This window comes from Apodemus sylvaticus, chromosome 9, assembly GCF_947179515.1.
Source record: "Apodemus sylvaticus chromosome 9, mApoSyl1.1, whole genome shotgun sequence".
Classification (NCBI taxonomy): Eukaryota; Metazoa; Chordata; class Mammalia; order Rodentia; family Muridae; genus Apodemus; species Apodemus sylvaticus.
In genome coordinates, this window is record NC_067480.1 from 68,899,136 (window position 1) to 68,924,171 (window position 25,036).

At 37.4% G+C, this 25,036-nt stretch overlaps 1 protein-coding gene across 5 annotated transcripts in view; it reads right to left on the reverse strand.

Annotated features, from left to right (window-relative positions):
• The window catches only part of Tpp2 (tripeptidyl peptidase 2), a 78,962-nt gene extending 54,580 nt beyond the window's left edge, over positions 1-24,382 (reverse strand). For 2 of the 5 annotated variants that reach the window (XM_052192127.1, XM_052192130.1), the window contains exons 1-4: positions 24,122-24,382; positions 9,556-9,684; positions 1,927-2,022; positions 205-309 (exon numbers count right to left, since the gene is read on the reverse strand). In XM_052192127.1, coding sequence (XP_052048087.1) covers positions 205-309; positions 1,927-2,022; positions 9,556-9,684; positions 24,122-24,286 — 495 coding nt within the window. In that variant the 5' untranslated portion in view covers positions 24,287-24,382. Of the gene's footprint in view, positions 1-204; positions 310-1,926; positions 2,023-5,860; positions 6,015-9,555; positions 9,685-24,121 lie in introns of those variants that run through there. The other 3 variants (XM_052192128.1, XM_052192126.1, XM_052192129.1) reach the window with 2 other exon arrangements.
• Between the last annotated feature and the right edge of the window lie 654 nt (positions 24,383-25,036).

Consider the following 25,036-nt stretch of genomic DNA (forward strand, 5'->3'; position numbering starts at 1 on the left):
ATGTGAGCTGGTAGGAAAGACTTCATGACCATGTTTTAAAACCCTGATAAATACACATATAAATTGATAAGGTATAAATAACGTCAGAACTAGCAACTTTAGCCCACTGAGAAAAAAACATTGTCAACATCATTGTCAACAGAAGAATCCTAGACTACTAATATAATTCTGTGAAACATGTAAACAAAAGTGAGTAGCACCAACTTGGGAAGAGCCATTGTTGGCAATATCAAATTCTTCTTGTTTTCTACAAGCTTCTGCAAGCGCAACTCTGTGAATTGGATCCCAGATTTTTTCCTTCCGTTCTTTCTGCAGAGACAAAAAATTCACCCTACAATCAGGCAGACAAAATAATCAGGTAAACCTACAAGGTTATGATTATGCCTTGCTAGTAATTCAGAGACTACAAAGTTATTAAACAAACCATTACAAAACCATTTCTAGTAAAGGTAAAAGTAGTGGATCAATAAATGAAGTTGGTTAGGAGAACAAGTTTAATCAAGTCATACCAAAATATTTTTATATTGTATTCCTCAATTTATGCCCACACTTCTCCAAAATGTAGTGTATCATATCAGGAAACAAACTGGATTTCCTCCACTTAAAGTACAAATAATGATCCTGAACCCACATAAAATTGGAAATGCAGATAGGTAAGTACAAGATGATGACTAAAGACAGGCTACAGTTTCACTGGGAAAGGTAGATATCCTAAATTTTCCTGTCCATGATGCTTTATCCTCTTTTATTGGACAGGGCTTCATGCTTCTGAAATTGTCTTAACCATTTTTCTCCATTCTTCATCACATAGTATCACCTAAAAAAAAATCTGCTAGATAAAAGAATCCTTTTATTAAACTAATAAACTGGACTATCTAGAAAGACCCTACTTCAACTAAATGATCTATATTCACGTCGATATTTTCTTTACCAAAACTTAGTATAATATACCAAATTAAAAATGTCATTATGTCTGTATGTTTATGTTCAATCAAAGTTATGTGCATTAAAATAAGTCCTGGTTCATGGATAGCAAAGGAAGTATACGTTGTGATTAGATGACAATAACAGCACATCAAGATTACTGTCGATAATGATACTTTGTTTCATTGTTGAAGTACTGAACTCTCATCAGTGATTAGTGTCAGTGTTCAGAAATAGTGCTATGCAATACAATAAGAACAGTTCCTTTAATAGAGCAGATATTTAAAACTTCAAAAATCTGCATCATCAAAGAAAGTTCCACTGAATAGAAACTCTTTATATATATAACCACACTTAGCTCTTCTTTAACTACAGATACGTTTTATCTCATCTATGTGCATGTCTGTATTATTTTTTGTGCACTATATGCATGGTGATGCCCACAGAAGCCAGAAGAGGGCATAAGATGCCGTGGAACTGGAGTTATATATAGGTAGTTATGAGTCATCTGATGTACACATTCAGAACTTATCCATGATTTGATGCAAAGGCAATAAGACCTTTAAACTGCTAGGCTATCTCTCTGGCTCCAGACTTGTTTCTTACACACATATTTCAACAGCATGAGATCTGATTAACAGAATAATACTAAATAACGACAAACTTAGAGCAAAGAGACTAGACGATAAAACAAAAGTAGAGAACTATATTTTAAGGAAGTCCTTGAAAACAAGTCTAAAGTTTACTTTATATCATCTACCCATTTGCATCCCACCTCAAAAGACAAAACCTTGAGCTTTAGCTTAGTTTTGCATTAATTTTCCTTAAATAAACTAGTCCATGTTCTGAAGACTAAGAACCAGTTTAAGCAAAAAGTATACTCTTGAACAGTCTTTGAAAGTCCCTCAAAGATTTAAGACCTCATGAGAGTATTGTTTTTCTTCAAGTAGGAATCCAATCTACGCATATACATTTGCAAGCTGATACTGAGTTTGTCATTACCTGTATCCTTTCCTTGAGAGCCTTTGGATAGAAGTCATAACCATTTTTAATGCCGATATGATATTTTCCTGAAGGATTTGTCCAGTTTGCAGGAATCTGTAGAGAAAACAAATTGTTCACTCATTTTCCAATGCCAATGATACAGCACTGTGAGAATAAGTTATCTCACATCTATCTACTGGCTCACATTGGGTAAGGAGGCTTATGTATATGAGAAATACTTTTAATATTCTAATTGGTCACTAAAGTGTCACTATAGTTTCATAGTTTATAAAGCCTTCTGAAAGCGTATTATATCATTAAACTACCATCATTATTTAACAGTCCTTTACATTGCTGACATTTCATCTCTCCTCTTACCACACTTGTTGTGAATTAAGTAGCAGGAAGGAAGAACAATATTCAGGACTTTCTCTACACTCTGATGTCCTATTTAGAGTAAGAGTGGCATTCTTCTATAACAGCACCATACAGATAATGCACAGGTATAAAATAAGGATCTTTGAATCCTTGTAGACAAAGCACTATAAAATGTAATTTCATTTAAGATCATATAACACTCTCAAATTATGTCATAATATTTAAAAATAGTTTTATAAAGGTAAAATTAAATCACTTATACAAACAACAGAAAGGTAAAAATTGGAATCTAGCTCCATCATGAAAACCAAACTCAGTTTTAAGGATATGAGATTTTAAATCAGATAAATGTGGCTATTACTCTAAACTTCATCACTAGTGGGGGCAGGGGAGATACAAATATTTTCTTCTGTGTACAAGGGAAAAATATTCCATAATCCATGCCTTATGACCATTTATGGGGTGGGGTATGTATGCAGTCACTCTAATGTTTTTGGAAGCAAATACACCAGTTGTAAGATACAGTTTAAAGAAAGTTGATGCAGCAAAGCAAGCAAGCAAGCAAGCAAGCAAGCACTCCAAAGAAGACTGGAGACTGGGATGTCTCAAAAGTGAGGTGGCAAACCCTGACACTATTGCTTGTTGACAGGAGCCTGGCATGGCTGTTCCCTGAGAGATTCTACCAGCACCTGACCAATACAAATACAGATACAGTCAACCATTAGATTAAGCCCAGTGACCCCAATGGAAGAGCTAGGGGAAGGACTGAAAGAGCTAAAGGGGATTGCAACCCCACAGAAAGAACTAACAGGACCACCAGAGCTCCCAGAGACTAAACCCCCAATCAAAGAGTATTACTGGAGGGATCCATGGCTCCAAATACATATGTAGCAGAGGATGGCCTTATGTGGCATCAATGGGAGGGGAAGCCCTTGGTCCTGTAGAGGTTTGATGCCCCAGAGTAGTGGGATGCTAAAGCAGTGAAGCGGGGAGTGGGTGAGTGGGTTGGGATGGGAGAGCTGTAGAGGGGAAACTGGAAAAGGGGATATCATTTAAAATGTAAATGAATAAAATGATTAATAATAATAAAAAGCGTAAGAAAGTTGAGTTGGCAGCACTGCAGTTCTGACAGAGATGGCTGAGAGAAGTTTCTATGAATATTTATGAGGTAGGTGGCCTATTCATGGAGTAGAGAGATCCTCTTCTGTTCCTAAATCATGGAAACACAAAACCAGAAAATAAGTGAGGACGTAGGCCCTTCATTATTGCATGCATGGGAAAATACCCTTGAATCTTGGTTTCTGATATACTGAGAACAGCCTATCTATCACAGTGAGAACTAATCTATCAGCAGCTTCAAGGTCATTTAACCACAATGGAGCATTATGAAAATTCAAATGTCAAAATACATCCAGTTTCTTGGTTAACTCCCTTTGAGACTGGCTTAAATGTCCATGACTATTCTCATGTTCTCTGTTGGTTGATACATTCTACCTCTCCAGGATTAAGATCACCTGTTATTTAAAGCTTAATTTATCATGAAATCTGGGATTTGCAATAGACAGGCAGGATGCTCAAAGAACACCACCCTGACTGTCTAGTTCTACCACTCATGACTATCTTCTACCAAACAGTGAAGCTAGGAGTCATAGCTCTATGATTCATGAATGAAAGCAATGAGTACCAACTATTTTAAAATTTCAAAATCTATTCTTAGTTATCCTAATTACAAAAAATAGTTATCTATGTACTAAATACAAGGTTGAAATTCTAATAACTTACACCTGCCTGGCTTACACCTTTAATTCCATACTTGAAAGCAGAGGTAGGTGGATCTCTATGAGTTTGAGGCCAGTCTGGTTTACATCAGTTCTAAAACAGTCAGGGAGGGATACACAGACAGAGATCCTGTTTTTAAAAACCAAAAAGAAAAATAAATGAAAAAGATTCCTGTCTTGTCTCACTTGTACAATATTGTTCCCCAACTTATTCCCATGATCCATAGAATGATTTCACAGGTAAAAAACTTTTGGGTGAAAATTTCACACATTAGATATATGAAAATTATTAAGAGGCCTACGTGTTAAACTAAAATTTTCTGTATAAATTAGCTGTCTAATGAATCCCATCCATTTTCTTCAGAAAACAACATGTTCTTCAGAGTCTTGAAGTGCTCTTGACATAACAAAAAAGTGTTGCCACAACTTGCCACTATCGATCAACAAAATACCCATTGTACATGTACCTTTTTAAGCTTTGCCTAGGGACAAATTCAAAATATTCAAAAGGCCCTGAAATGCTAACAAAAAAAAACCTCTCAAGCCATTAGACATGTTTAATCACACTAGTATATATATGACACAATGAAAATAATTCAGTTGTCGATTTATATTTAACTATAAATAAAACAAAAAAAAATGTAGAGTCCATGGGATCACATACATCTTAAAATTTACGACTATGCTTTCCTTTAAAGGTAGACTAGTTATAAAAACTAAAAAAAAAAAAAATCTCAAAAATTAAAGTCATGCTATCTAAACTTAGGCAATTATGAAATATCATTTCATATATTTAGTTCACATTTTGAAGTTATATATATCTTTAAGAAGCAAAAATTCAGTTTTACCATTTTAAGAAATCTTTAAAATGTTTGAAACTACATATAATAGTAATTACAATGAGTTTCTTCTGTTTGTAATGTATGTCTGTGTGGGTATATGCTCATGCTGTACACATGGAGCACATAGAGACTAAAGGTTGATATAGAATTCCTTTATTGCTTTCCAGCTTGTTTTTTGAGACAGTCTCTGACTAAACTGAAGCTCACTGATTAGCTGACCACTGAGATCCAGGGATTCTATTAATTCTACCTTCAAGCGCTGACATTATAAGCATATGTTACCACACCTCAATTTTACATAAGTGCTGGGATCTGAACTCAGGTTTTCATACATATTTTATCTACTGAGCTATCTCCCCAGGTCCCATCTCTGTCTCTTCTTTTAAAGATAATATATTGTTCGGAACTCAAAATCTCCATGTCTAGAGAGTACATAATCTCTATAATTACAAATTACAGTTCATTTTTGAAACAAAGAGATGTTCCTAATAAATGGGATGATTACCTCAATGAATCTAAGTGTCATCATGACCATGATGTTATTTCAGTCTTTCCAGCTTTATAACAAACACATCCTGTATACTCAAATGCCATCTGTTCTGGCTATACTATATCTAGTCCCACTTTTCTGTATGCCTGTATTAGCTTTTTAAAAGGTTTTTCAATATTTGAGACTAAATATAGATGATTTAAAAAAATGTTTAACTTAAATGTGGTAAAGTGAAAACAGCAAGGTGTTCCCTTCTAAAATGCTTCTGAAATTAGAATGAAGTAGAGAAACTACTGGAAAACCACAGGACAAAGAGAACTAAACATCAAGACTTAGGAGTAACTGTAATTTTTTTTCAAGCCTTACTTTTAATGATGGTTCTTAAATGCTTTAACCTCCCTTGTAGCCACCCACCTGAGGTAGTGGGAAAGAAAGGATGAGGGGTGGAGTGGGGGAAGGTGGACCTGTGTAGAAAGGTTCTTTGGAGCAACTCCCATCTGTGTTGTCTGGAAATCGGCAGTTCAGTTTACAATTTAGCAGCGGCAGCTCGATCCACTCACAAACACTTCACGGATACAGCAGCAGTCCAGTTCGGTACAGTCAGCTTAGCAACACGACCTAGCGAAGACAGCCAGGCCTCAGCCTCAGCTCAAGTCAGCAGGAGGGACCAGGAGGAACACCAGAAGTTGTTCTTGGCTATGCCAGAGAAGATCAGAGAGAGACCTACACTGCACAGCTAGCTGTATCAGCAAGCCAAGTTCACCTCTGTCACTCCATCAAGTCCTACTTATATTCTCCAAACATCACGTGTTCTTAGCATGTGTCTTGCCTTAGCATGTGCATCCAATCAGTCAGAGTCCAAGAACTCGAATAAAATGGAGCTCAAATATGCAGTGTTAAGACGTACCAATAAATGCATGTTGTTAGCAAAGAATCCTTCACATGTTTGCTTTAATAGAACATCCTCTCTACTGCGTCTGCTTCAGCGAAATGTTCCTTCACCAGTCTGCATTAGTCTTTCACATCTGTGTCCACTTTAAGGAAACTTGCCTTCATATATTTGCCCTAGTAAAACACCATTCAACTGACTTTACAATGAGCCCTTAAGTTTCTACTTCATACAAGTGTACCCAACCTTTTGATATTGCTAACACAACACTGTCATATACAAAGTTCACAACCCAGAATCCACCCTACCCCCAGCCCTCACTGGATGCCTTAAATCAATCTGACTTTCTCTTGGGCCACACCAATAGCTCTCTTGGCTGAAATGCTTCCTGTGAGCCTCAGGCTGGACATACCTGCTAAAACACTTTGAAGGTTGCAATGTAAAAAGAAAGACATGAGTACTGGGGAACTAATGGAATGTTAATGTGTGATGTTGGCACATTAGGTATTCTTATGGAAAAAATAAGACACCAAATTCAAATTAAGCATAAAAATCACTTCCAGTCAAATCCTCTAGAACAAATAAGAAAAAACACAATTTTCTAGAAATATAGATATAAATTTAAGTAAAGAGTGTTCATTCATTAAATATGTATACATGTAAAATTGATATGTAAAAATTGAAAATTCCAAGTATAAAGTAGAAAATGGATATATAAAAAAACTCACCAGTCAAAAATGGACAACTTAGTAGTATTTAAAAAAAAAAAAAACCAGAAAAATGAAAAAGGTAAATGAACTTTAGGCTACAAGGTGACCTAAAAGCCTAAATGTGTGGGGAAAAAAAATGACTGTTTTCATTATACAAATGCAAATTAAACCTACAAAATGATACACTGATTTTATCATCCTATTTTTAAAAATTAAAAAAGGGTCTGAAAATTCCAAGTATTAGCAGATTAAAGTTGGCCAGGTATGGTGGAATATATCCATAATCCCAGCATTTGGAAGGTGGAGGCAGGAATATTGGAGGAGTTCAAGACCAGCTAAATGATAAAGCTGTTACACATGACCTACTATAGCTGTACTTCCATGACTCAGCAATTCCATTTCTGGCACATGTTCTGAAAACATCTGCACAAAAGCACAGGAACTGTGCCTAATGCTTTTGAAATACCTGTTAGCTAACAGTTCCAAACTGTAAGAAACAGCTTTAATATAGCAGATAGAATATGCTGTATAAAAATCAAAACATACTACTCAGCAGTGAAACTGAACAAATTAGTGTTACAACGATAAAGGCCAGTCTTAAGAATCTCAAATCTCACAAACATCAACAACAGGAAAAAGAAATGATATAGAAATGAAGACATTCATGAAAAGTTGGTTAAATTAAATAATGTATTTTATATAACTGCACAATGGAAGAAAACAAAGAAATGATTACCAAATAAGTTTAAGTTGGTTGTGATCTGGAAGAAAAGGGTAAAGACTATATAGATGATTATCATCTGTAGACAGTGGCTACCAATATGTTCAAAGCATTACCTTGTACCTGGTCTTAAACCACAAGAATGAGGTTCTGTTGGCTGTTTACAGGTATTTGGAAGGAGAAAAAAAGACCAGATATTTACTTCACTGTAACACATGGCTAAGTCAAAGAAATTTATTGTGCTACTTTTAGTAAACTCTTTAGGTATCCCAAAGAGCTTAGGAAATCCATGTAGCCATGGTACCAGTGACTAATAATTATTCCTTCTTGACTACTGAAAAACATCTGAATACCTCTAAGTACATTAAACATGGATGAAGAAGGGAAAGGCTGGCAGAAAAGTCTGTATGAAATGCAATTAGTTTTCCACTACCCCATTCCACAAGCTATCATACTTAATCAATCAGCAGCCCCCTATCCCCCATGTGGACTCAGAAGATGGTCTAGTTGCTAACTGCCTGGAGAATGTGCATAGCAAATTAAGCTATGAAACACACTGGATATCAGTCTGCATGTGGGTAAAAGGCAAAATTGTCAGTCTTAATTGTTGTATCTTATTTAGTAAGGAACAATATATTACACATAATTTCTACCTTTGAGCACTAGTGATAATAGTTCCTATGTCTTATTTCAAGTTTAAGTTTTTACAGCTATTCAAAAATAAGCTACTAAGAATAATTATGTAGATCTTAATCTGCAAGGCTCACTAGCAATGTGACTTACTGTCCTAGAATAAATTAAAGCATTTCAAACTAAGTCCGCTTGTTTTAAAAGATTAAAAATCACTTCTAAATCTATTATTTATTGTCATTCTCTAAATCTATTAACCAGTAGCTCATCAATAACAAGGACAAATAAAAACAAAGCTAGTCATTTAAATTGGTCAGTATTAGTGTCTAAATATTTCTTCATGGTCAGGTTCATGGAGAAAATGATGGTGGTTGGTTACTTTCTGTTTTTTTATTTAACAGTTAAAACCATTTGTTGACCTCAAGACAATTCCAATTATAAGTACTTTATTGAACAAATAAGTTCTAAGATGGCTCTCATGATCCACATCTTACCATATACATGCATGTAGTTATGGGATACCTCTTCCATGTATCTGCTTATTTACTGACCAATTTCCAATAAGTAGAATACAATGAATGAAGAGATGGACTGCCACTTGTAAGCTAACCTTATAAAAGACCAAGACTTTCACCTTAGTTACTTTCTCATAGCTCTTGCCCTGAGAGAAGATAGCAGTCACACTATACTACAAAACAGCTGTGTGGAAAGGGCCATGTGGCAAAGAAACAAGACATAGTGGTTCAGCTTTAATTCCAGCACTTGGGAGGCAAAAGCAGACAGATCTGGTCTGAGGCCAGACTGGTCTACCTAGAATTTCAGGATGGCAAGGACTACATAGAGAGACTCTGTCTCAAAACAAAGCAAAACATCCATGTAATAGCTAACTTCCCAATGCACCTAAGCTAAACCTTTAAATAAAAGCATAGCCTTGGGCAACAAATTTACAACTTCATCAGAAATCTGAAATATAAACATCCATCAAGATCACACCTAAGTTCCTGGAACACAGTAATGGAACATCTCCTTAGTTTAAACCATGCGCTTTGGAAATAATACACTTTACAAATAACAGGTAAAGACTACTATAGTGCTTAGTTTTTTTTTTTTTTTTCTCTTTTTTTAAAAACACATGTTTTGAGGCAACATTATAAAAAGAGGAGGGAGGGAAAACAAACAAAAAACACATTCAGTAAGAAATGTTCCAACCTTAAGCACTCTTCCAGAAAGACCAATAATTTCACCATCTTTTGGTTCTACTTCTGTAGCAGTATTCACATCACCACTTCCTGTTGTATCAATGATATCAATGATTTTTGGTTTTCCATCAGTTGTAATCTAAAAATTGAGGCAAATAAAACATAAGTTATTGTCTTTAAAGAAAGTAATGTATATCCATATGTTCACATACATAAATAAAATTGCCTCTGAAAACATTTTTTATTAAAATTTTAATTGAAGTATAACAAATATTAATGAAAAAGTTAGTCATGGAAACAATATATAAGTCTTCCAGTGGTTTCATTTATTTCTTCAATATTTACAAGCTTTTAGGTGTTGGATATAGAAAGCAGTTGCCAGTACACAAAAATCCCTTATATACTGCAGAGTGAGGCAGGAGACAAATATATAAAGATGTAAAATACCAAGAGAAAGTAAGCATGAAGACAAGAGTGGTATGGATTTTTTTTTTATTATTTTAAGGTGATTGGCCAAAAAATGCCTTGCTAAGAAGGTGACATCTGAGCAAATATCTGGAAAATGTGAGCTTTGGAATGGATAGAAAATAGAATTTCATTCCTAAATGTCACACCAGTAGTTGAAATTTACTTAGTTCCAAGTTCAAAGGTAGCACACTCCCAAATTTGTTTTTCTCCAAATGCTCTTATTAGGTATCATCATACACTAGAGTTGTTCAATCCAGAAAGCAGAAGTGTTTCTCTGCTTATTTAGCTTACACCTTGCATCACAGCTATTCGGAAGTACTTCTCCTAACATAAATTTAAATCCATTTTCCTACTTTTTATCACCAATGTGCTAATTTGTCAAACCAATAGCATTTCTTCTTTTCATAATATATCAGCTTCTTCAACTGAGTTGAAACTCACTCTTTGTGAGGGTCCTGTAACTTAATCTCATGTGATGTCACACACAAAAAAAAATTGGCAACAGTAAAAGGTCACTAATTTACAACAACTAAAACTTAATTCAAAACTACATGTGTAATGAATCCAGTGTTTGTGGCAGCACTTAATGCCAGCTGCACTGTATAAACGCTGTGGACTTGATTTTAAACATTCAACACACGTACTTTGTACTGTGCAGGCCATTATACCACAAAGTTCATTGAATACTTGTTTGAAACACCGCAGGCTTACCTGACCCTACTGTATTTTTACTACATGAAATTTTCTACTCTTATAGAAACCTAATGGTTCAATTCCAAAAAATAAAACTTATATTTTCCATCATTCCTCAATATATAAATATCAAATTAAAAGTTGATCACCCTTTCAGAAAAAAACTCTCTAATTATCATTTAATGTATACTAAACTTGATCATCATACTACACATTTTTCATTTCACAGGACATAATCCAACTTGTAATGAATACACCTAAGGTGGCTCTCATCAATTTCTCCTGTTAGAGTTCTAAGGGCACAGGTGGTATCTCCATTCAACTTAACTTGCCAACATATACTCAACATCAGTGTTTTTCTTTTTTTCATTACTGAGTGATCCAACATTGATTACTTAGCTCTAATTCTGGTAAGGTATGTTCCTTTATTAGCCCTAAACATTCATGAGAGACACAATATTATTGCTACAGGTAACTGTAGTACTATACTTTCATGGAGGAATTAATTTATGGGCTCTTTAGGGTTTATTTTGGAAAGGCAAGTTGTTGCATTCAATATATACTTAAGGAAAATACAATATATATTTAAGGAACTTCAATACTAATTTCCATAGTGGCTGTTCTAATATATATTTCCATCCAGAAAACATAAGTTTCTTTTTTTTGCAGTTCTCAATTCATCAGCATTTGTTGCTTTCTTGATGATAGAAATTCTGAGCTGGTTAAGCTGAAATCTCAATATAGCATTTGCTGCTCTGATGGCTAAGAATGCTGAATAGTTTTTCATGTATTCATTGAATAGTCAAACATTTCAAAAATCACACTTTATTCATTTTGTATGTATAGGTATGGTGTGAGTCCAAGCATGTCACAGAGTTTGAGTAGTAGTCAGATGACAACTTATAGGAGGAGTTGATTCTCAATTACAGCCTTGTGGGTCACGGAGAGTCAACTTAGGCTGTCAGGATGACAGCAGATGTATTTATTCACTGATCCAACTCATAAGCCCTGTTCTTTTGAGAGCTAATTTATTTTCCTATTTATTATTTGATGTCTTTTGTGAGATACATATATAAAACAGTTATGAAGAAACCCATCATTTTGTACACTGGATATATATACACACACACAAACATACATACATGCATATATACATACATACATACACACACATATACATGTTAAAAACTGTATTTGTGTACACACACACTTGTGTACACACAACAAACACACACACACAAACTCTGGAATTAGGCATGGAAACACAAAGTCTGAAAAAAAAAAGAAAAAAGAAAAATATACAAAATGTCAAAAATTAACAACCACAAACTCTTTAGACTTTTCTTCAACCTAGAAAATTCAAAACTCTTTAAAACTGTGGTTAATGGGCATTACTACTGAATCTTTTTTACCACTATGAATCTTTTCTTCAACACAAAGTATTTCCTCTACAGTATATGCAAAGCTTTGTATTTAACATATACTCAAGGAAGAAGTGACTCTTATAGGAAACAAGACAGAATTTTTTCTCAATAGGACAAAAAAGGTACAGCTAGTGGATCCCACATCAAACTCTTGTCACGTTGCCTTCAAAAACTGAGAGCTTGATGGTATGAAGCTCCCAAGGGCCTGACAGGTCCAGCTATTCTTTTGATTTAATGGATTTATTGGTTTTTAATGGTTTATTTACCATGTACTATTTCCAAAACTTTTATTTAATAAGAAGTGCCCCCCCACACACACACACAGAGAAAAAGAGAGAAAGAGAGAGAGAGAGAGTGCAAGCAAAATACATATGCAGAAAATTTAAATTTCTTGTCCACTCCACTGGAGATTTTTCAAAGAGACCACAGATTTGAAGGATAGAAGAGGCAAAACCACATGAACATTTTGCAGTAGAGCTTTGGGGTAAAAAGGAAATTCAATTGAAAATAATGGAAATCTGTTGTTCATCTTTGAAGAAGGAGAGGGCTGGCTAACCTGGAAAAGGGAATTATGGGGAAAGCCACAGTAATAAGCCCTCTGTTCCTAAGGGGAAAACTGGGAGATACTTCCTGGCTATGCTAGCTAAATAAAGAGAAATTGCCTAAATATTTACCCTAAATGTCAGGAATCCAAGTTATTTATTTCTCCAATTATGAAGTGAACTGGTATGGGTAGAAGCCATGCATTAAGAATCTTTAGAACACCCACCGTCGCCTGCCCTTTCTGCTGTGGCAGACTCTTCCCAGGTCTGCCACAGTGAAGACACCATCTCCTGATACCTCCTTGAAAACCAGCTGCACTCAGAGTTTTTGAGAACCAGCCCCACTCAGGGTATTTGGAATGCAGCGGCCTGGAAGCACAGGAGAGCTGATGCCTACATACCTGGGTGCACAGAGACAAAGGGAAACCCAGGAGTACAGATCAGAGACAGCAAGACCAGCTAACACCAGAGATGACTAGAGGCAAAAGGCAATCGCAAGATCATTACCAACAGGAAACCAAGGAAACATGGCATAATTAGAACCCAGTTCTCCTACAACAACAAATCCTGGATATTGCAACACACCTGAAAAGCAAGAGCTAGATTTAAAAATCACATCTCATAATACTGATAGAGGACTTCAAGAAAGGCATAAATAACTCCCTTAAAGAAATACAGGAGAACATGGGTCAACAGGTAGAAGCCCTTAAAGAGGAAACACAAGCCAGGCGGTGGTGGCACATGCCTTTGATCCTAGCACTTGAGAGACAGAGGCAGGTGGATTTCTGAGTTCAAGGCCAGCCTGGTCTACAAAGTGAGTTCCAGGACAGCCAAGGCTACACAGAGAAATCCTGTCTCGAAGAAGACAAAAAAGACAAAAAAAAAAAAAAAAAAAAAAAAAAAAAAAGGAAGAAACACAAAAATCCCTTAAAGATTTTCAGAAAAACACAAACAAGTAAAGGAACTGAACAGCCAGGACCTAAAAATGGAAGTAGAAACAATAAAGAAATCATAAAGTGAGATATCTCTGGAGATAGAAAACCTTGGAAAGAATTCAGGAGTCATAGATGTAAACATCAACAACAGAATACAAGAGATAGAAGAAAGACTCTCAGGCACTCAAGATACCATAGAAAGCATTGACTCACAGTAAAAGAAAATGCAAAATGCATTAAGCTGGTAACTCAAAACATCCAGGAACTCCAGGACACAATGAGAAGACCAAACCTAAAGATTATAGGTATAGGCGAGGATGTACATTTTAAAGGCCCAGTAAATATCTTCAACAAAATTGTAGAAGAAAACTTCCCTAACCTAAAGAAATTGATACCCATGAACAAACAATAAGCCCACAGAACCCCAAACAGACTGGACCAGAACAGAATTTCCTCCCTCACATAATAATCAAAACACCAAATGCACAAAATAAAGAATATTACAAGCAATACGGGGGGGGGGGGGGGGTTCAAGTAACATGTAATGGCAGATATATGAGAATTACACCAGACTTCTCACCCAGAAACTATGAAAGCCAGATCGTGGGCAGATGTCATACAGATCCTAAGAGAACATAAATGTCAGCCCATGCTACTACACCTAAGCAAAAAATCTCAATTACCATAGATGGAGAAAACAAGACATTCTATGACAAAACCAAATTTACACAATATCTTTCCACAAACCCAGCTCTACAAAGGATAATGGGTCGAAAATACCAACACATAGTGGGAAACTACACCCTAGAAAAAGCAATAAAGTAATTTTCTTTCAACAAACCCAAAAGAAGATAGCCACACAAACAGAATTTCACCCTTAATAACAAAAATAACAGGAAGCAACAATCACTTTTCCTTAATATATCTTATCAATGGTCTCAATTCCCCAATAAAAAGACATAGACCAACAGACTGGATTTGTAAACAGGACCCAACATTTTGCTGCATACAAGAAACCCACCTCAGTGACAAAGACAGTCACAGTGACAAAGACAGTCACAGTCACTACCTCAGAGTCAAAGGTTGGAAAACAATTTTCCAAACAAATGGTCCCAAGAAAAAAGCTGGAGTGGCCATTCTTATATTAAATAAAATTGACTTTCAACCAAAAGTTATCAAAAAAGATGAGGGACACTTCATACTGGTCAAAGGAAAAATCTACCAAGATAAACTCTCAATTCTGAACATCTATACTTCAAAAGCAAAGGCACCCACATTCATAAAAGAAACTTTACTAAAGCTCAAAGCACACATTACACTCCACACAGTAATAGTGGGAAACTTTAAGACCCGACTCTCAACAATGGGCAAATCATGGAAACAGAAACTAAACAGAGACACAGTGAATCTAACTGAAGTTATGGACCAAATGGATCTAACAGAACATCCCATCCTAAAGCAAAAGACTATACCTTCTTCTCAGCACCTCATGGTACCTTCTCCACATAATTGGTCACAAAACAGGCCTCAACAGATATAGGAGTATTGAAATAATTCCATGTACCCTATCAGATCACCACTGCCTAAGGCCGGTCTTAAGTTCAAACAAAAGCAATGGAAAACACATATATACATGGACATTGAACAATGCTCTACTCAATGATAGCTTGATCAAGGAAGAAAGGAAGGAAGGAAGGAAAGAAGGAAGGAAGGAAGGAAGGAAGAAAGGAAGGAAGGAAGGAAGGAAGGAAATTAAAAGACTTTTTTAGAATTTAATGAAAATGAGGACATATACCAAAACTTATGGGACACAATGAAAGCAGTGCTAAGAGAAAAACTCATAGCTCTGAGTGCCTCCACAAAGAAAATAGAGAGAGCTTACACTAACAGCTTGACAACACACCTAAAAGCTCTAGAACAAAAAGAAGCAAATACAACCAAGAGGAGTAGACAGCAAGAAATAATCAAACTCAGAGCAGAAATCAACCAAATAGAAACAAAAAGAACTATACAAAGAATCAACAAAACTAGGAATTAACAAAACCAGGAGCTGGTTCTTTGAGAAAATCAACAAGACAGATAAACCCTTAGCCAGACTAACCAGAGGGCACAGAGACAGTATCCAAATTAATAAAATGAGAAATGAAAAGGGAGACATAACAAGAGAAAATGTGGAAATTCAAAAAAATCATCAGATCCTACTACAAGAGCTTATACTCAAGAAAATTAGAAAATCTGTATGAAATGGACAATTTTCTAGACACATACCAGATGCCAACATTAAAACAGGATCAGATAAGCCATCTAAATAGTCCCATAAGTACTGAGGAAATAGAAGCAGTTGTTAATAGTTTCCCAACAACAACAACAACAACAACAACAACAACAACAACAACAAAAAACAACCCAGGACCAGATATCTGGGTTTATTGGGGAAGCTTATCAAATCTTCAAAGAGCTAATACCGATACTCTTCAAACTATTCCACAAAATAGAAACTCACAGAACACTACCCACTTCATTCTATGAAGCCACAATAACACTTATACCTAAACCAAACAAAGACCAAACAAGGAAAGCAAACTTCAGACCAATTTCCCTTATGAATATTGATACAAAAATACTCAACAAAATTCTCGCCAACCGAATCCAAGAAGGCATCAAAATAATAATTCACCAGATCAAGTAGGCTTCATCAGAGGGATAAAGGGATGGTTCAATATATATGGAAATCAATGTAATCCACTACATGAACAAACTCAAAGAAAAAAACTATACGGTCATTTCATTAGATGCTGAAAAAGCTTTTGACAAAATTTAACATCCCTTCATGATAAAAGTCTTGGAGAGATCAGGAATTCAAGGCCTATACCTAAACATAGTGAAAGCAATATACAGCAAACCAGCAGCCAACATCAAACTAAATGAAGAGAAACTTGAAGCAATCACACTAAAATCAGGGACCAGACAAGGCTGCCCACTCTCTCCCTATCTATTCAGTATAGTACTTGAAGTCCTAGCCAGAGCAATCAGACAACAAAAGAAGGTCAGAGGTATACAAATTGGAAAGAAGTCAAATTCTCACTATTTGCAGATGATATGATCATATACTTAATCAACCCCAAAAACTCCACCAGAGAACTCCTACAGCTGGTAAACAACTTCAGCAAACTTACTCAAGCAAATCAGTAGCCTTCCTATTCTCAAAGGATAAACAGGCTGAGAAAAAAATTGGGGAAATGACACCCTCATAATAGTTATAAATAATATTACATACCTTGGTGTGACTCTAACCAAGCAAGTGAAAGATCTGTATGACAAGAACTTCAAGACTCTGAAGAAAGAAATCGAACAAGATCTCAGAAGATGGAAAGATCTCCCATGCTCATGGATTGGCAGGATTAATATAGTAAAAATGGCCATCTTGCTGAAAGCAATCTACAGATTCGATGCAATCCCCATCAAAATTCCAAATCAATTCTTCATAGAGCCAGAATGAGCAATCTGCAAATTCATTTCGAATAAAAAAAAAAAAATCAGGATATCGAAAACTATTCTCCCCAAAAGAAGATCTCCTGGGGGAATCACCATCCCTGACCTCAAGCAGTAATACAGAGCAACAGTGATTAAAAAAAACTTTATGGTACTGGTACACAGACAGGCAAGAAGATCAAGGGAATAGAACTGAAGACCCAGAAATGAACCCACACACCTTGATCTTTGACAAAGGAGCTAAAAACATCCAGTGGAAAAAAGACAGTATTTTTATTAAAAAATGGTGCTGGATCAACTGGAGGTCAGCATGCAGAAAGACACAAATAGATCCATTCTTATCTCCTTGTACAAAGCTCTAAAGTCCAAGTGGATCAAGGATCTCCACATAAAACCAGATACACTGAAGCTTATAGAGGAGAAAGTGGGGAAGAGCCTTGAACACATGGACACAGGGGAAATTTTCCTGAATAGAACACCAATGGCTTATACGCTAAGAACAACCGACAAATGGGACCTCATAAAACTTCAAAGCTGTCAATAGGACAAAACTGCAACCAACAGATTGGGAAAAGATCTTTACCAATCCTATATCCAACAGAGGGCTAATATCCAGTGTATACAAAGAACTCAAGAAGTTAGACTACAGAGAATCAAATAACTATTAAAAAATGGAGTACAATGCTAAACAGAGAATTCTCAAACTGATCAAACTCAAATGGCTCTGAAGCACCTAAAGAAATGCTCAGCATCCTTAGTTGTCAGAGAAATGCAAATCAAAACAATCCTGAGATTCCACTTCACACCAGTCAGAATGGCTAAGATGAAAAACTCAGGTGACAGCCAATGCTGGAGAGGATGTAGAGAAAGAGGAACCCTTCTCCATTGCTGGTGGTTTTGCAAGCTGGTAAAACCACTCTGGAAATCAGTTTGGCAGTTCCTCAGAAAATTAGACATAGTACTACCTGAGGACCCGGCTATACCACTCCTGGGCATATTCCTGGAAGATGCTCCAACATGTAATAAGGGAACATGCTATACTATGTTCACAGCAGCCTTATTTATAATAGCTAGACGCTGGAAAGAACCCAGTTGTCTTTCAACAGAGGAATGGATACAGAAATTGTGGTATATTTACACATGGAGTACTATTCAGCTATTAAAAATTCATGAAATTCTTAGGCAAATGGATGGAACTAGACAGTGTCATCCTGAGTGAGGTAATCCAATCACAAAAGAACACATATGGTATGCATTCACTGATAAGTGGATATTAGACCAAAAGCTCAAAATGAACAAGTTACATATAAGTCACAGACCACAGGAAGCTCAAGAACAAAGACCAAAGTGGTGGTGATTTGGTTTTTCTGAGAAAGGGAACAAATTGCTCACAGGAGCAATTATGGAGACAAATTGTGGAGCAGAGACTGAAGGAAAGGCCACCCAGAGACTGTCCTACCTGGGAATTCATCCTATAAACAGTCACCAAACCCTGACACTATTACGAATGACAAGAAGTGCATGCTGAAAGGAGCCTGTTATGGTTGTCTCTGGAGGGGCCCTGCCAGAACCTTACAGATACCGAGGCAGATGCTAGCAGCCAACCATTGGATTGAGGGAGGTGTCCCCAATAGAGGAGTTGGAGGGCAGACTGAAGGAGCTGAAGGGGTTTGCAGCCAGCCCCAAGGGAAGAACGACAATGTCAGCCAACCAGATGCCCCAGGATTCCCAGGGACTAAGACATCAACCAAGGGGTACACAGGGTTCCAGCCAAAAGAATGCCTTGTTGGGCATCAGTGGGAAGATAGGTCCTTGGTCCTATGAAGGCTCGATAGATGCCCCAGTGCAGGGGAAATTGAGGGGGAGGGTAGGTGGGAGTGGGTTGGGTAGAGGGGCATATTCTTTGAGGCAGGGGCTGGGAGAATGGGATGGGGGTTTTCAGGGATAGGCAAACTGGAAAATGTGAAATGTAAATGAAGAATATATTCAATTTAAAAAACCAATAATTAGAAAAAAAGAATGTAGAAAGGAAACATGATAAGTTGCTGATGGCTCACTCAAATAAAAAAAATTTTAAAAAAATCTTTAGAACAGACCAGAACAAAAGGGAGTAAGCTTGCAAATCCATAAATAACAAAAGTTCACTAAACAAATGAAACAATAGGAGTATACACAGCTACTTGAAATTTCAAGGGAGATATTGAAAAGTTCACTTAAGTAAGGGAATTCATGAGATTACTACTTAGTCACTTTTATTCCAAGAACACATCAATTTACAAAGATCTCTGCTTATAGAAAGCTTATTATCAGTTGAGATAATAGATGAATAGAGATAAGGATCCAAGAAGTAAAGAGTCATGAAACACCTTAAGAACTCAAAGCTCAAAGCTCAACTTGCAAAAACTAAACCTATGCAATAGACAGTTAACAAGAATACTATATAACCAATTATATATTCATCAATATTTGATTACTAATATTTTACTAAATTACTGTATTAAAAGTAAATTTTTAAGGGATTACTTGCATCCTTTTACCCTAAACTGTTTTTCTCCAAGAGAAAATTATATTCCCCTGTCATGAATACAGACCTCTTTTCAACAAAAATGAATATTACTATTAGATTTCCTACCAAATAAATCATTGTGAGCAGGGACTGACTGGACCTTACATCTCTGAAGCCACAGACCTTAACAGTAGAGCTGGTAGAAGCCCTTACAAAGGAAACACAAAAATCATTTAAAGAAATTCAGGAGAATATGGGTCAAAAGATAGAAGCCAATAAAGAGGAAATTCAAAAATCACTTAAAGAAATACAGGAGAACTTGGGTCAACAGGCAGAAGCCATGAAAGAGGAAACACAAAAATCTCTTAAAGAATTACAAGAAAACACAAACAAGCAGGTGAAGGAACTGAATGAAACCATCCAGGATCTAAAAACGGAGGTAGAAACAACTAAGAAATCACAAAGGGAGACAACTTTGGAGATAGAAAAAACCTTGGGAAGAAATCAGGGGTCATAGATGCAAATATCAACAGAAAGAATCTCAGATGCCAAAGACACCATAGAAAGCATTGGCTCACAGTCAAAGAAAATGCAAAATGCAAAAAGCTTGTAACCCAAAACATGCAGGAAATCCAGGACACAATAAGAAGACCAAACCTAAAGATTACAGGTGTAGATGAGAGTGAAGATTTACAACTTAAAGGACCAGCAAATATCTTCAACAAAATTATGGAAGAAAACATCCCTAACCTAGAGAGATGCCCATGAACATACAAAAAACCTACAGAACTCCAAACAGACTGGACCAGAACAGAAATACCTCCCGTCACATCATAATCAAAACCACAAATGTACTAAACAAAGAGAATATTAAAGGCAGTAAGAGAAGAAGGCCAAGTAACATATAAAGGAAGACCTATCAGAATTACACCAGACTTCTCACCAGAGACCATGAAAGCTATAAGATCCTAGGCAGATCTCATGCAGACTCTAAGTGAATACAAATGCCAGCCAAGACCAGCAAAACTCTCAACCACCATAGATGGAGAAACCAAGATATTCCATGATAAAAAGTTACACAATATCTTTCCACAAATACAGCCCTACAAAGGATAATAAGTGGAAAACTCAATACAAGAAGGGAAACTACACCCTGGAAAAAGCAAGATAGTAACCTTCTTTCATCAAACCCAAAAGAAGATAACTACTCAAACATAAAAATAACATCAAAAATGACAGGAAGCAACAATCACTATTCCTTAATACCTCTTAACATCAATGGACTCAATTCACCAATAAAAAGACAAACTAACAGACTGGATACATAAAAAGGACCCTACATTTTGCTGCATAAAGGAAACACACCTCAGGGTCAAAGACAAACACTACCTTAGAGTAAAAGGTTGGAAGACAATTTTACAAGCAAATGATCTCAGGAAACAAGCTGGAGTAGCCATTCTAATATCAGATAAAATTGACTTTCAACCTAAAGTCATCAAAAGAGACACAGAAGGACACTTCTTACTGATCAAAGGAAAAATCCACCAAGAAGAACTCTCAATTCTGAACATCTATGCTCCAAATGCAAGGGTACCCTCATTCGTAAAAGAAGCTTTACTAAAGCTCAAAGCACACATTTCACCTACCACAATAATTGTGGGTGACCTCAACACTGCACTTTCCTCAATGGACCGATCATGAAAACAGAAAGCAAACAGGGACACAGTGAAAACTAATCGAAACTTTGGACCAATTGGATTTAACAGATATATAGAGAACATTTCACCCTAAAGCAAAAAAATATACCTTTTTCTCAGCACCTTATGGTACCATCTCCAAAATTGACCATATAATTGGTCACAAGACAGACCTCAACAAATATAAGAGGATCAAACTAATCCCATGCCTCCTATCAGATCACCATAGAGTAAGAGTGGTCTTCAATAGCAACAAAAACAACAGAAAGCCCACATACACATGGAAGCTGAACAATACTCTACTCAATCATACCTTGGTCAAAGAGGAAATAAAGAAAGAAATCAAAGACTTTTTAGAATTTAATGAAAATGAAGGCACAACATACCCAAATTTATGGGACACAATGAAGGCAGTGCTATGAGGAAAACTCATAGCCCTGAGTGCCTCCAAAAAGAAAATGGAGAGAGCATACACTAGCAGCTTAACAACACACCTGAAAGCCCTGGAACAAAAAGAAGCTAATTCACCCAGGAGGAGTAGAAGACAGGAAATCAAACTCAGGACTGAAATCAAACAAGCAGAAACAAAGAGAACCATACAAAGAATCAACAAAACCAGGGGCTGGTTCTTTGAGAAAAATCAACAAGAGATAAACCCTTAGCCAGACTAATCAGAGGGCACAGAGACAGTATCCAAATTAACAAAATTAGAAATAAAAAGGGAGATATAACAAGGGAAACTGAGGAAATTAAAAAACTCATCAGATCCTACTACAAAAGCCTATACTCAACACAACTGGAAAATCTGGATGAAATGGACAATTTCCTAGACAGATATCAAATGCCAAAATTAAATCAGGATCAAATAGATCATCTAAACAGTCCCATAACCCCTAAAGAAATAGAAGGGGTCATAGAAAGCCTTCCAACCAAAAGCACAGGACCAGATGGTTTTAGTGCAGAATTCTATCAGACCTTCAAAGAATACTTAACACCAATACTCTTCAAACTATTCCACAAAATAGAAACAGAAGAAACTCTACCAAACTCGTTCTACGAAGCCACAATTACATTGAAACCAAAACCACACAAAGATCCAACAAAAAAAGAGAACTTCAGACCAATTTCCCTAATGAACATCGATGCAAAAATACTCAATAAAATTCTTGCCAACTGAATCCAAGAACACATCAAAACGATCATTCACCATGATCAAGTAGGCTTCATCCCAGGGATGCGGGTATGGTTCAATATATGGAAATCCATCAATGCAACCCACTACATAAAAAAACTCAAAGAAAAAAAAACACGTGGTCATTTCATTAGATGCTGAAAAAGCATTTGACAAAATTCATCATCCTTTCATGCTAAAAGTCTTAGAAATAACAGGAATTCTATGCCCATACCTAAACATAGTAAAAGCAATATACAGCAAACCGGTAGCCAACATCAACATCAAACTATATGGAAACTTGAAAAAAGAAACAATGTACTCTGATAACCAGAACTGAAAATTCTACAAATGTCCACTGAGTAGTAGTACTCCAAAGTCTTAAGGATTTTCTGATCCTCTAACTGAAAGAACCAAAGAGCCACTTACCCTAGCTGTTCTTCCACACCGTACAAAAAGTAAACACACACTCCTGTGTAATAAACTCTCAATGTGGCATTGCTGTTACCAAGTTTTCAACCTTAGCGATTACTATTAATAAAATAACAACTGTAGTCATCAGGAGGACACTCATACTTGAGCTTCTAATCAGAGATTCCTAAAGTGTGCTTCAGGGCACAGGTGTGCACCAGAAAGGGGACAAAGTAACAAACACTTGGAAGCGGAATACCCCGAGAGTCCCCCCAGAGTGGCCACACAGGCTTCTTTCCTATTCTTTCCAATAATCTCCAACATTAATGTCAACTATCTTCCTATCCACTTATGTCAATTATCAGGCAGCACAATGAAAGAATTAAAGATTGGAGGAAAAATTAAGGAGAGGAATTACTAAATATCCCTCTTTTGTGAGGAACAAGGATAAGAAGGTATCAATGGAATCTAAAATATCTATTTGATAGATAAACTGACGGTAGACTGAAAAGGGGAAAAAAGCGCTAGTTTTTGTCAGAGAAGATCTTCAACAAAGGTTAAAGAGTATTTATTAGTGGGTTTTAGTAAGAGGCTAGTTTAGTAAAAGGAAAATGAAGTCGCTTTTAGGAAGCTATAATCAAAGTATGTTCTCTTATGTTTAAAACGAAGCTATAATCAAAGTATGTTCACTTATGTTTAAAACGCGTATTTTCATAAGGCCTGAAAAGTTCGCCCAAAACAAATTAGTCGGGTCTTTCGTGAAAAAGTCTAACCCAGGTGATTTCAAGGAACCTAAACAAATACACAGCAGATAACGTAAAAATAGAACAAAAGTATCAGAAGAAACCATTCCGGAAGCGGACAGGGTCGTATTCTGGGAACCCATTATGCTGGTCTTGCCAAAACCTGTATCTCTAAACATCACTAAGGAGTTCTTCAAGGCTGTTACTCCATATCCGCGGCGCCCCCACGCTCCCGCGCCCCCCAGAATTAAAAACTAAAATTTTCCCTTGCCGAGGTCGGGTGCGGACCCTGAAGAGGTGTGGGGCCTGGAATGCCCAGGCAGGCCAGCAAAGCGTTCCTGCGGCCCCCGATCCCGAACAGCCACGCTGACCACGCTGCTTTTGTGTGGAGAGGGAACGGGGCCCAGCGGTCGCCCAGAGCTGTCCGGCCCGTCCGGTCCTCGGCTTGGTCCAAGCTCGGCCCTCTCGGCTACGGGCCCTTGGCGCCGCCTCACCTGCATGCCCGGGGCCCCGGGATCGACCCCTGTGTCCAGGACGGCGATGAGCACCCCGCGCCCGTCATACTCCGGGTAGCGGCACAGGAAGGAGGAGGCCCCGGTCTCTTTCTTTGGTAGAAGACCGTGGAAAGGGAAGGGCTCCTCGGTCGCGGCGGTGGCCATGGACGCAAGCTGGAGGACGGACGAGGAAGAGGCAAACTGCCAGGCAGCGCGCGGACGAGCAGCGCGAGGACACCCAGCTACCGCGGGACAGAGGCGAAGGAGGGGCGGAGCCTGGCCACCAGTACCCAATCGTATGCGGTTATAGATGTTTAGCCAATCATATGCTTCAACGTAAGTTAACGGCGCCGCTTCGAGGCAGGGCACAGGAATGTTACCCAGGCTGCAGAGCAGGGGTGGAGTTTGCGCTGACGCAAATGATAACGCACTGGAGGGAGGTTCTTAAAGGGTCTCTGGGATGCGGAGAAACCCGGACTTGCCTTCGGGGCTGTCATTCTCAGTGAGAGGTAGCGAGAGGAACACGCCGTCTGCCCGAGGCGTGGGATCCTCGCGTCGCCGCAGAGGTTGGCTTAACCCGCGGCGGACCGGAAGCCTGTAAAATCGAGCTCCGAAGTCTCAGATTTAGCAGCCCGGCTTTCTGGCAGGGTGGGGTTCTGTTTAGTCAACAGGAAGTGGGTTGTCGGCTATTTTGTCACCAGAGTCCCCGAAGCCAACACGTGACAGAAATGGGCCCCCTCCTGTCTTCATGGCTTACTCTTGGCATCCGGGATTTCTGAAAAATACCTGCCCTTTCTCCAGTGAAGTTCCTGTTTGCCATTTCAGGCTCAACACAGTTATCGAGCCATAGTTGGCGTTTTTTCCCATTAGGATGCACAATGACAGCAATCGTAAATGACATTTGAAATTTAAACT